Source organism: Vombatus ursinus, unplaced genomic scaffold, assembly GCF_900497805.2.
Source record: "Vombatus ursinus unplaced genomic scaffold, bare-nosed wombat genome assembly UNPS02014810.1, whole genome shotgun sequence".
NCBI lineage: Eukaryota > Metazoa > Chordata > Mammalia > Diprotodontia > Vombatidae > Vombatus > Vombatus ursinus.
The window spans coordinates 11,477,075-11,491,433 of NW_020954588.1; the positions used below are offsets into that span (position 1 = coordinate 11,477,075).

The 14,359-nt window shown below is 35.7% G+C and overlaps 1 protein-coding gene across 1 annotated transcript in view; it reads right to left on the minus strand.

Annotated features, from left to right (window-relative positions):
• Positions 1 to 14,359, minus strand: part of PLSCR4 (phospholipid scramblase 4) — a 53,510-nt gene that overhangs the window by 17,680 nt on the left and 21,471 nt on the right. Inside the window, exons 2-5 of the mRNA XM_027876073.1 lie at positions 10,853 to 10,880; positions 9,458 to 9,553; positions 4,076 to 4,305; positions 2,136 to 2,178 (exon numbers count right to left, since the gene is read on the minus strand). Coding sequence (XP_027731874.1) covers positions 2,136 to 2,178; positions 4,076 to 4,305; positions 9,458 to 9,553; positions 10,853 to 10,859 — 376 coding nt within the window. The 5' untranslated portion in view covers positions 10,860 to 10,880. The remainder of the gene's footprint in view (positions 1 to 2,135; positions 2,179 to 4,075; positions 4,306 to 9,457; positions 9,554 to 10,852; positions 10,881 to 14,359) is intronic.

Genomic DNA, 14,359 nt, shown 5'->3' on the forward strand with positions numbered 1-14,359 from the left:
AAACAAAACAAAACAAAACAAAACAAAACAAAACAAAACAAAACAAACAAACAAAAAACAATTCTAGGAAAAAAAAAGAAATGTGTTCCTTTGGTATACTTTTAAAACTAATTTTCTTTATCACATTTGAAATGTGTCTAATATTTTAGACATTTGTGTTACTAGCTTGTTCATTTTAACATATGATATCAAAAACAAGTAACATATAACAGAAGTCCACAATTTGACATGCGACCTTCCTTTTTGTTCTTTGTGAAACAGTGATTATTAAGTTCATGACAAACATGAAAATGTTAAAAAAAAAAAAACTAAGAAGACATCACACTTGTGTACTTCTTATGTTATCCTATACCTGAAATCTTTTGAAAAGTAAAGAATTGTAAGAAACTTTATTTTGGTGTTGGGTGGTGGGGCCCAACAGACTAGGGATTTAATTGGAGAGGAGACAGTTTGGAGATCACAGATTAACAGCTCATCTTAATTTACATTTTTCACGAGTTGTCAGGGGTAGTGAGAGATGAAAAGATTTGCCCAGGGTCACACAGTCAGTATATAAGAGGGGCAGGACATGAACTCAGGTCTTAATGACCCTAAGGTCAATTCTCTATCTACTACACCATGCAGACTTTCACTTAAAAAGCTTAATAGTCATTTAATATAAGATCTTATTTCTTCCATGTAGTAGACATTTAAAAACATTGTTTTTTGAGGAGGCCTCATATTACATTTAGAAGGGTTGCCCTTGGCAAATAGAAAGGGCATCTCTTCATTCAATACCAGAGTAAGGGAGGAGATAGTGGTGGAAGATATCTGAATGATGTGAGATGAGTATTTGAGGGAGGGAGCAGGGAAGAACTCCGGGTGATTGGTCTCAATTTTTGTTTAACAGGTAGAATTTTACTATATTCCAGATCCAGATCCTTCATTATTGGTATTTTCAAATGTATCAGGGAAGAAGGGATTATCATTTAGGGAAAAAAAATAGTTCTGAGCCAATTTTAGAAAGGATATTACTAGGCCATGCTCCATTTTTTAGGTGATCATAATAGCTGCTGAGAGAAGACTGATTAATTGAAAGGAAAATGGTCTCATTCAGAGATCGAAGAAATGATCAGGAAGATCAATTATAAAGATAGAAAACTTCATTTGAGAACTGTCCTAGGTTAATTTTTCCTTTTCTGTTTCTAACCCTAAATCTGTTTTTATCATGAGAAACCTTGGGTCTGAAAATAGGAGAATTCTTGTCTCTGCGTTTTTGGACGTTGATGACTCTGGAGGAGAGTGTGAAGCTGATGACTTTGTGTAGTTATGCCTTGCTCAAGGCCAATTCACGTGCAAGTCAAGACATCGCCCTTATGATACATTGGTCCTCTTCAAGAACAAAGGACAGACAACAACAACAATAATATTTAGATCCTTGAACACGACACTCCATATCCTGTCTCCCTAATAATAAGAGTAGTACTAGCTAAGATTTATATAGTGTTTACTACGTACCAGGCACTATACTAAGTGCTTTACAAATATTACTTCATTTAGTCCTCACCACACTCCTGAGAAATAGGTGTTATCATTATGACCATTTTATAGTTGAGGAAACTGAGGCAAACAGAGATACGGTGACTTACCCAGGAACATATAGCTAGCACAACTGGATTTGAAATAATTTCTTTGTGAATCCAGGCCCATTGCTCTATCCACTACATTATCTAGCAGACTCCATGTATGGCTATGCTCCATACCTGAAATGTGCTGCTCTCTCACCTCTGTCTCTCAGCTTGCCTGATTTCCTTCCAGATTCTTTTCAAGTTTCACCTTTTCAGGAGCTCCTTCCCAGTCCTTCTCACTGTTAGTGCCTTCCCCTCTGAATTTACTTTCCACCTATTCTGTGTATATCTTGTGTCTAGGTAGTTAACATATTGTCTCTCCTGTTAGAATGTATGCCTCTTACAGATAAGAACTTTTCTTTCATTTCTTTGTTTCCCCAGAATTTAGAACAGCACCCAGCATATAATAAGCACTTAACAAATGCTTAATATCTGTAAAGTACCTAGCACAAAGTCTGGCATATAGTGGATACTGTATAAATGTTTATTCTCCTCCCTTTCCATTGCTGACTGACAGAATATACTTACATTCCAGAAGTTCAATCTGCTGATGAACCAGTATTTTGTCTAACTGTTGGGATAAAACAAAGAGTTATTAAAGATAAATGAAACAGAATTAAAAATCAAATTCAAACTAAAAGATAAATTTGTTTTCCAGTTAACCAAGGACAACCCTTCACTCAGAGGAAAGGGGATACAAGGGTAGAGATAGCTACAGTGAATAATGAATATCCAGGAGTACAAACCTAGACTCAAAGGAATTCTACCATCCCTTGTATTTATGTGACCTATTCACAAAAAAAGAAGAATCAGAGGCAATAGAGTTTAGTCACCCTAGTTTGGTACATCCAATAGAAAATTCCCTAGCCCCCTAAGCAACTAGGGATTATCCTTCCTTAAGGCCAGGTTTCGATAGGGGAGGAGAGAATAGATAAAGAGGGAGTTGAATGAAGATGTCCAAAGGTGAGAAAGCAAAAAAAAAAAAAAAAGATAGAGGAACCCGATGACAATTTTTTTTCATGTTTCAAAATTTTAGTCCAGTATTAGTCCTGTCATCATCCTCAGCATATGTAAGTATTTAAGCTCACTTATTCTCCCTCCAGAGAATACATCAAAACGTCCCTGAAGGCAGGGAACAATTCATAGATAGAGACAGATCTATATCGGTTTCCACATATTTCTATCTCTGTCTGTCTATCTATCTATCTATCTATCTATCTATCTATCTATCTATCTATCTATCCATCTATCTATCTATCTATCTATCCATCTATCTATCTATCCATCTATCTATCCATCTATCTATTTATCTATCTATCATCATGTAGAGAACCTACAGCATAGAGTCTGGCCCATATCTGATAACAGGTATATGTCGAATGAATTAATATTGACAAATGTAGGTGACAAATGTAAAAGCACCTGTCTCCATTGCTGATTCTTTTTCCTCTTCTTGACCACTGTGGATGTCCCCAAAGTCCCTACTCTCATGTGTCTACTTCTCTGTCTCTAGCATCTCAGTCTCTTGGTTTCAGCTATGCTGAAGTGGTCTACTCAATCTCCATCCCTCACCCTGACTCTCACTCTAGGCAACTATGTCCATCTGTCTATGGTAACATCTCTACTTGTCTATTCTTTGGTCAATTCAGAGTCAACATGTCTTAAACAACAACAGCAATAATAATCATAATAGCTCACATTTGTGGCTTTTAGGTTTGCAAAGTACTTTACATGTGTTATATCCTCAAAACATCTCCTTTAAGATAGGAATTATTATCATCCTTATTTTACAGGTGAGGAAACTGAAGCTAAGTAAAATGACATGCTCAGGGTAAGCTAGTTAAGTGTCTGAAGCAGAATTTGAACTCAGGTCTTCCTGACTCCAAATCTAACTCTCTGTCCACTTAGTCTTCTCCCCTGAAACTGACTTTCTTTCCTAGCCTTCCAATCTAGAAACTTTGGAGTCATAAGTAAGTCAGTTATGAATTTATTAAGGGCCTAGGATAGGTCAGGTGTTGTGCTAGGCCTGAGGGAGACAAAGAAAGGCAAAAACATGGAGTCTATTCTCAAGAAGTAGCTCACATTCCAACAAGGTAGACAACATGAAAACAACTCTGTATACACACAATATAAATCTAGAAGGGAAGTCGTGGGGGAAGACAGAAGAGGAAAGACCAGGAACGCCTGCCTATAGTAGGTGGGGTTTAAGTTGAATCTTGAAAGAAATCAAGAGGAAGAAGTGAAGAGCAAGAGCATTCTGGGTATGGAGGATAGCCAGTGAAAAGTCACAGAGTTGTTTTTAACTCTCTCTTATTCCTTACCTCTTATAATTAATTTCACCAAGTCCTGTCATTGCTTCCCACAAAATGTCCCAGTAACATTGAGAACTAAGTTGTATATTTATCTAATATATGCATATTTAATACACCTTAGAGTGAATGAACTAAGGATTGAGCAGATTCAACTACCTGAGACAGGAATTCCAGACCAGGTGGGCAGTTTGGGACTGGAGGTGGTGCTGGCATCCATGTTATCTGGGGAGGTTGAATTGGGTTCACATTGATGCCAGGCTGATACACAACTGGCGGGCCACCACTTCCATACATGGAAAAGCCACCAGGCTGATTCAGGCCTGGAAAGCCTGTAGGGCCAGGGCCTGGATAGCTTGCGATGGGATAGCCAACTGTTACAGGAGGTCCTGAGTATGAAAGAATTAGAATTTTAAAGAGAAATAATTAAAGTCATTTTAAAGATGAACTCTATACAATGTTCAAAATGTAGAATGCAATGAAACTTTATTATGACACAAGCTATTTTTACACAATGTTAGAAAGGCTCTAGATCAACACGTCTCCCACTATCCTTAAGAGTGCGACTATGCTTATTCATCTTTCTAGCTCTCCTAATGTCTAACATAATGTTGTACACAACATGATTGCTTAGTGTTTGTTAACTAAATTAATGAATAAAATAATATGTGGATGTCTCTATTTTATATCTCTTTATGGGTCTATTAAACTTTGAGAGAACCAACTACAGAGAGAAACAGGTGGAGCAGAAAAGAACTTTGGGCTTGGAATCAAAGGACCTTAGTCCAAATCCTGACTCTCTCATTTACTACCTGTATGGTCTTGGAAAAGTCACTTATACTCTCTGAGCCTCAGTTTTCTTAGCTGAAAAATGGGGAGAATTGGATTAGATAATACATAAGGTTTCTTCCAGTTCTAAGATTCTATGAAATACCCAACTAGGAAAACAATATATTGTGCAAATATTTTATTTAACACTACTTGAAATCTTAGTTGTGAAAAAAATCCAACTACTTATTATCATTATATTTAAGCAATATTGTTATATAAGCTATGAAAATTAAGTGTTCTGGAACAAATGGCTAAAATCTTAAAGGATACCAAAGGCTTAAAAGTGAATATTTATTTTAGGTTCAAAATTATGGTTCTTTGTATAGTCATTGTATTGGATGGCTTTGTTTAACTCTCTTTCTTTGTTGCAAGCAGAGATTTAGAATAAACTAGGAAACAACTACAATGTGATTAACAAAAGTTTCCATAATTTTTCCCCAAAATTGTTCTTTGAATTCTGAGTTTCAGACTACTTCATTTGGGTTAAGAACGATATACCCCCTTATGTTTCTGCCTGGTTACTACCAACAAAACAAATTTCCATACTGCTGAAAAAAATAGTAAGGACATCATTGCTTTTCATGAGTCCCCAATGAGTTGATGCCTTGTATACTATATACAGATGATATAAGATTATATAGTTTATCTATGCATACTCACAGCTGTACATCACTGGAAACTGTGAGAAAAGGGTTTTGGAAATCTTAAAGAGCTATACAAATCTGAGTTATTATGATACATGTACATTTGTACATACATTATATTTACAAGATCAGTCTGACAACTTTCATATGATCCCTCTTAGAGATTAAAATAATAAGTCATATAATTCAGAGAGCCCATTTCTCCTTCATATATAACTAAATTTCACTGAAGTATGTTTTACTACTCATTTACTTCTATTTTAGTATTTTAATAATTAATTCTTAGTATTTTCCTCTTTAAATATGGTACTAATATTTTTTTCATTCCTAAGTGTGATTTCTAATATATTTTGAGGAAAAAACAGCATGGAAACATACCTCTAGGCCTAGAATTCAACTCAATAACATCACCAAAGACACAAATTGGCTTCTATAAGCCTTTGTGCTGGCCACACCAATCTCTGGACCGGCATTAAAATGAACTCCACAATCTGTCTCCCTTGATATGGAGCTGCCAACAGTATTTGTAATTCCTACTGTTAAGGCTCCTCTCTCTTTACAATACCTAAGACACATTAATGCATCTGCTGTCTCTCCTGATTGACTGATGAAAAAGCAAACATCATCTCGAAAAACCGGAGTGTTTCTATCCAGAAAGTCACTGGCAAGTTCCACCATAATAATTGAAAATATAATTACAGAAATTAATTTTACCAGTTTTTAAAGGGACCATGTATTCCAAAAGATGTCTTTTAGAATCATAGATACATACCAGCTTATACCACTAGATGGCGAATACAGTGAATCTTTTTTTTTTTAAGTGGAATCTCAGATGGAAACAGTAAATCCATGTTTTTAATGGAATTCTTTACAAAATAGTTTTTTTAAGCTTACAGAGCTACAGTTCAGATACATATTTCTCTAAAATATAAATTATTATTTTAAATAAAAAGGATTTATCAATTGATAATTGATAACATTTTTCTAAAAGATAAACTATTGTTTTAAATAAAAAAGGATTTATCAATTGATGATTCTAAAAACCATATACAGAATTAATTATCAGGTCTTTTATAGGATTATTTTAGCTTAATTTTATATAGACAGCGTGTGTGACATATTAAGCCTAGGAATCCATCCAAAAAAGGAACATAAAATTGAAATGAGAATACCAGGGGCAGCAGCTCCATCTGCTGACATATACATACTTTATATCTTAATATAAATGTCTAAATGTAAATTACTACAGCTGTTCAGAAATTGAGAAGGAAATAAGTGCCCCACCCTGCACTGTTCATTGCTAATCTAACCATCACAGCTGCTTTCATGAATTTCCTTCTTTGCTGCCTGTGCCAAATATAGTATATATTATTATTATTAAGAATAACAATAAAGTACATTTATAGTGTGCTTTAAGTTTTACGGAGGACTTTCCCACACAACAACCCTGTGGATTTGTTACTGTACATAATATTTATTCCTGTTTTACATAATAAGAAACTGAGTCTCTAAGAAACTGACCAGCCACATAGCTAGATTTCCTGGTCCAAGTTCTGAGTCTTTTTTATTATACCAAAGAGAAAAATTGAACTAGGAGTTAGACCAATAGACTCTACTCTAGAAGTGTAAGGGAAAGTAAGGAGGGGTGGGATGAAGCCAGCAGAGGCTGAGATACATATTCTCTTGGTTGGGTGTAACTTAGTAGTTATGACAGGCAGTTGAGGATAAAACTTGGAGGTAACCTGGGAAGGAGGGTTATGCTGACTATTGCCTGAATATGACATAAGGAAAAGCATATGTGAAAACATTATATTCCAAAGCACATTGCAATGGTTCAGAAATCTCCTAGTCTACTGACCTGATTCTAGAGCTGAGACAATTAGCTCTGCACCATTAGTCTAGGGCTTCTCTTGTCCTTCTAGTGTCAAGGCTGGGAGTTTTTAACTTTTTTTTTTTTTGATATTATGATACCTTGGGCAGTGTCTGATAAAGCCTATAGACCTCTACTCCATAGTTTTTAAATGCATAAAATGTTTTTAAATGTTTAAAATACATAGCATTACAAAGGAAATCAGTTATATTGAAATATAGTTATCAATGTTTTTGTTTTTGTTTTTGATTTTCAATTGAAGGCACCCTGATTAAGAACCTTTGGAATCCATGGCTCTAAACCTTAAAATCTCTGAATTCTAGGTTGGTTCAAATGCATATCATTACTGCCTTTTATTTTCACAACATAGTCATTTCTGGATGTCCCTCCCCATCGACCACCCCCAAATTGTACCCTACCTTGAATGATTCAATTAATAAGTGTTTGTTAAGAACTTGCCAAGTAGTGTGTGAGATACTAGGAATACAAGTACAATGACTGTTACAATCCTTACTACTGATCCTGCTTTTTTGGGGTCATCTTGGCCAATTGGCCGAGTGTCAGGTTAAACCTCAAAATTTTTAAAAGTGCATTTATATTATTAGTGATTTGGTATATGTCTTCATATATTCATCAATAGTTTCTAATATACCTTTTGAAAAGTGTTTGCTCTTATAACTAAGTCCTGATAAGAATAAATGAATCCTGTAAAGCGGTCATATTATTTGAATGTACACTGTATATTTCCACTGGATTGTACTCAACTAGCACCCTTTGGCCACTTATCTGTTAAAGAATGTTGCTGCATGATATTTGTTTGCCTTATATATTTCTGCTCCAGCAACCTTGTCATTCTGAATGATCCTTCTCTCCCTACAGTCTTCTCTTGCAGGTAAACCTTTATGTTTCTGTGATCCCTCCACATAATTTGTCATTTCTTCCCAGAATCTCCATCTTAAGGAGGAGCCCCTAGGCTAGCCGTGTTCATTCATTCTTTTCGAGGCCCTACTTTTGACTCTCCAGAATTCTTTCTCCCCCATGCCTCTGCCTGCATGGGTCCCACCCCCAGTTTTTCTGCTAATTTGTTTTTTAATGTGTCTTCTTCCACGCTCCCACCCCCAGTTTTTCTGCTAATTTGTTTTTTAACGTGTCTTCTCCAATTAGAATATAAGCTCTTCAAGGGGAGTGACTGTCCTTCTTTTATTTGTATCATCACTTAGTACAGTACTGGGCACACAGTAACTGCTTACTAAATAGTTATTGATTTATTGGCCTGAATTATCTTGGCTATTAGATATGTGTTAATGATACATGAAACAAGGATTTTCCCCTCCACTCAACAGTTTCTTATTCAACCTCACTGATTTTGTTTCTGCAAAAGTTTTTTTTTTCAATTTTGTGAAATCCAAATTATCTATTTTATCTTTCATAATCATCTCTGTCTCTCTTGGTTAAGAACTCTCCCCTTAGCCATATTTGTGAAAAGCCTTATAATCATGATGAAGATAATAATAATACAATAATAATATAATAATATAATTGTGTTGTTATATATTAAAATATTATAATGTAATATGATACAAGCTAACATTTATATAGTGCTTGAAAGTTTACGAAGTGCTTGATAAAAATTATCTCATTTGGTCCTCACAACAACCCTTGGGATAGCGACTATTATTATCATATCCATTTTACAGATGAGGAAAGTGAGGCAGAGATTAGATGATTTGAGTGTGGTCACAAAGCTAGTAATTGTTTGAGGCTAGATCCATGCTCAGGTTTCCAAAATTCCAGGTGTAGCATTCCTCTCCACCATACTGCAAAGCTCCCTCTAGGAACCTTCTTCTGTTCTCTACTTTTTATGTTAATGCTGTGACCTTTAAAATTGTATTATACTATATAAAGTACTGGTCTAATTCTCATTTTTGCCCAATTGATTTTGAGTTTTTTCCATAGTTCTTGTCAAATATCATTTGGAACATTTTGTTCCATATCATGGAATATTTTGTTCTTTAGACAATATGCATGAAAAAAGATATTATACCTAGACCAGAGCAATTCATTAACCATGGCCAACAATACATTGACAATGACAATAGTGAGGTGAGAAAATGTATCTCCTTGAAATCTTTACCATTAATCCTAAAACTGAGCCAAGGGAAGAAAAAAAGTTACTCTTCAGAAGACTGAACACACCTGGTTGATAATGAGAAGTGTAGGTAGGAGGGACTTCGGGTATTGGGTTAGGTGATTTTTCTGTATCATCTATAGGTACAGTAGGACTTGTGGAAGCTAGAAAAAAAACACAATTGTAAAAAAGAATGTTATTCTATACTTAGAATATTTGGGGACTTTTTAGTCTAAAATTCTAGAAAAAAATAATTTATATACAGCATACTGTCATATCTGTGATATTTTTAACTTAGAGAAATATGTCATAGGATAGAATCTCATACACACACACATATACATATATATACATATACATACACACACACTCACACACATATATATATAGTGCTGTTTCCAAAAAAAATAAAGTGAGTTAGAGAATTGAGCAATTCTATGAATTGTATCAACACAACAAAATTGTATCTTGGCTAGACTTACATGAAGTTGTGATTTATTACAATCAGCTAAGAGATTATGTCCTACTGCATATAGATTAATTTTTTTTCCAAACGGCAGCAATCGTTTTGTTATGCTTTATATAAGTATCAAAGAAATAGATAACACTGAACTGTTATTAAGGTGGGACAACTGGCACATTGCCTTAGGGTGTAAAAATTTAGAGTACACAAAATAATTAGGCTCCTTCAGCAACAGAAACAAGTGAGCTTGGGGCCTAATCAACAAGAATAATTCATTAAAACAGGAAGCTTCTAGAAGAAAACCTTCTTCCTTCCCAAAGTTTCCCCCTATTTTCCCTAACTGAATTATTCCAGGGAAAAAAAATTGCTAGTTAGATCTCTGAAAACACTCATCATATTGATGCAAATACTTTAATAGTTTGAGGATATGTGTTTTCATTAGTATCATAAGTTTTCATCCAATGACACAGACTGTGAACCCTCTATATTTTAGTAGACACCCATCATGAGCTGCTGTAATTGCTAGGGGAAAAAAAATCATCACTTGGTGGACAATCACCTAGATAAGAAAGTTCTCAAACAGGGTTTGTCCAATCAAATCCAATACAACAAGTATTTTTTAAAATGCCTATTTGTCTGTCAGAGATAGGCCAGCCAAAATGACTAGAAGTCAAACTACAGTAAAAATGAAATGTAAAAACAGAACAATACCAATTTTACTGTACTTCATAGAAACACAGAAATGTTTCAATTTGTTTGCATATATGTGAATATAGTGTTATACATACATATATATTATATATATATATATACACACTGGATACATATATCTATTCATTTTAAGTTTTCATATGTTTTGTTCTTACTTTAAAAACATTTCCAGATTACACACAGTCCATGAGACCTTTCTTATAGCAAAGTAAAACAACTAAGCAAAACTAACAATTGCATGACTTAAATCTGAAAATGTATGCATGCACTTGAACACACACTGACTCACCTTGCATTTTGAGAAGTTATATACAATTCTGAAAAGAAAAAAAAAACATTTCTATTTAATGCCCTAAGAAACACTCTTAAAAGTCCATATAACAAATCACTCATAATTTTTTACTTTCCATTGTAAAAAGAAGTCCCAACATGACCAATTAGAATCCATACCCATCAATCCAGTGTTTGCTTTTATGAATATTTGCTTTTGTGAATGAATGACCCCATGAATGTGATGCTACAGTGACTTGGGCCAAGTCAAACTCACTGTGCTTTTTCAAACAGGCAGCTAAGTAAGAATGTCATCTTTGACTATCACCAGCACTATTTCCCAGTGGCTAGCATCCTTCTGGAATTCAAAGACTACTAGGGGTGGGTAACTTGCAGCTTTGAAGTTTGGATTCAGTCAAAGGGCTGCACTTGAGGACCTAGAAAGCCACATGAGGCCTCAAAGCTGCAGGTTTCCCATCCCTGGAACCAGTCATGAAGTGACTTGATTCAGCTCTAAGTTAGCCAAAATAGTCTAGTGAATGTGCTCTTCCTTCAGTATCTCAAAGTATCTTCAGTATCTCCCAAGTATCTCAAAAAAAATTTGTTCTCATAAGTCACTACTGATCATTAGAATTAGTATAGTATTATACATATAAAAAATGAATTAATATATTAGAATATTTTAGAATTAGATTAGTCCTACATATTAAACTATATTTTATTAGTCCATATTAATATTAGCCCACATTTAAATTAGAATTATTTTAGTTCATATATATCAGAATTATATTTGTCCTCAAATGAATATTAAATCTCTGTTAACTTTGGCAAAACTGCTCACTTTTATTTATTTAATTGCTTTCCCCACACCTATAATTTCACTGCTATTAAGAATTCCTGAGGGGGCAGAGCCAAGATGGTGGAATGAAAGCAGTGACTTGCTTGAGCTCTCCTCCAAACCCCTCCAAATACCTATTAAAAAATGGCTCTAAACAAATTCTAAAGCAACAGAACCCACAAAAAGACAGAGTGAAACAAATTTCCAGCCCAAGACAACCTGGATGGTTGATTAGAAAGGTATATAGCACTGGTCAGGGAGAGGAGCGCAGTTCAGCATGGGCACGCAGGTCACAGAGAACCATGAGCAGGCCTCAGAGTGCTGAATCGCAGGCAGCTCTGGCAGTTTCCATACTTCTCAACCCACAAATGCCAAAGACAACTTAGAAGGTCAGAGGGAAAAGTCTGTGACTGCAGTGAGAGAGAAGCTAAGTCTCAGCCCCAGTTCCTGAGCATGACCTACTTCCTGAGCATGGCCTACTTCCTGAGCATGGCTGCTTCCTGAGCTTCCGGCCTACAGACTGAGGGGGAATCGAGTGGCTGATCAGAGAGAGATTGCAGGGATCTCTTTGCCAGTGCTGAGGCAGGAATCTCTTGCTTTGCTCGTGCTTGGATCTGGGTCACAGTTCTGAGGGGCGGTCCCGGGGCCAGGAGGAGTGCTGGCATGGTGGAGCTTGTAATGACGGTGGAGAAAAAATCTTCCTCACAGTTTCAAGACAGAAAAGAGTGCTTGTGGTCACTCATAGACCAAAGCACAGGCCAGGAAAGCTGTAAAACCTCGCCCCTTATCATACCACCTTGGAAGAACTGAAAATTTACAGGTTCCTAGAAGTATCTCTGAAAACAGCTGCACAAAACCCCCGAAGCTTGTAACAGTACATTCTCCACATTGGAAGCAGACCTCTACCTTAATAAAGAGTTTATAACTCAAGTAATTGGCAGGGATCATGAGCAAACCTCACAAGAAATATTAGACCATATAATCTTTTTTTGGTAACAAAGAAGATCAAAACATACAACCAGAAGAAGACAACAAAGTCAAAGCTCCTACATCCAAAACCTCCAAGAAAAATATGAATCAGTCCCAGGCCTTAGAAGAGCTCAGAAAGAATTTTGAGAAGCAAGCGAGAGAAGTAGAGGAAAAACTGGAAAGAGAAATGAGCGTAATGCAAGAAAATCATGAAAAACAAGTCAACAACTTGCTAAAGGGGACCCAAAAAAATACTGAAGAAAATAACACCTTAAAAAATAGATTAACCCAAATGGCAAAGGAGGTCCAAAAAACCAATGAGGAGAAGAATGCCTTCAAAAGCAAAATTGGTCCAATGGAAAAGGAAGTCCAAAAGCTTACTGAAGAAAATACTTCCTTAAAAATTAGAATAGAGCAATTGGAAGCTAGCGACTTTATGAGAAATCAAGACACTGCAAAACAAATCTAAAAGAATGAAAAATTAGAAAACAATGTGAAATATCTCATTGGAAAAACAACTGAACTGGAAACAGATCCAGGAGAGAGAATTTAAGAATTGTTGGTCTATCTGAAAGCCATAATCAAAAAAAAAGCCTAGACATCATCTTTCAAGAAATTATCAAGGAAAACTGCCCTGATATTTTAGAACCAGAGGGCAAAATAGAAATTGAAAGAATCCACCAATCTCTTCTTAAAAAAGATCCCCAAAGGAAAACTCCTAGCAATATTGTAGCCAAATTCCAGAGTTCCCAGGTGACGGAGAAAATACTACAAGTAGCCAGAAAGAAACAATTCAAGTATTGTGGAAACACAATCAAAATAACACAAGATTTAGCAGCTTCTACATTAAGGGTCCAGAGGGCATGGAATATAATATTCCAGAGGGCAAAGGAGATAGGATTACAACCAAGAATCACCTACCCAGCAAAACTGAGTATAGTCCTTCAGGAGAAAAAAAAAATGGTCATTCAGTGAAATAGAGGACTTTCAGGCATTGTTGATGAAAAGACCAGAGCTGAATAGAAAATTTGACTTTCAAATACAAGACTCAAGTGGAACATGAAGAGGTAAACAGGAAAGAGAAATCATAAGAGACTCATTAAGGTTGAACTATTTACATTCCTGCATGGAAAGATGATATTTATAACTCATGAGACCTTTGTCAGTATTAGGGTAGTTGGAGGGAAAATTATAGGTATGCAAATATATATAATGATAGATAGATAGATAGATAGATAGATAGATAGATAGATAGATAGATAGATAGATAGATAGATAGAGGGCACAGGGTGAGTTGAAGATGAAGGGGTCATATCTGGAGAATAAAATTAAGGGGGGAGAGAGGATTATACTGGGAGGAGAAAGGAGAGATAGAATGGGGTAAATTATCTCACAAAAAAAAACAGAAAAGAAAAGGCTCTTACACTGTAGTGGAAACAGGGGAAGGTGAGAGGGAATGAGTGAATCTTATTCTCATAGGATTTGACTTAAGGAGGTAATAACATACACATCCAATTGGGTATGGAAATCTTTCTTACCATACAGGAAAATAGGGGGAGAAGGGGACAAGAGAGCAGGGGAATGATAGAGAAAAGGGTGGACTGGGAAAGGGGGTAATCAGAAGCAAACACTTCTGAGGAGGGACAGAGCCAAGAGAAAGAATAGAATAAATGGGGGGGAGGGATAGGGTTAAGGAAAATAGAGTTTTTCACAACATGA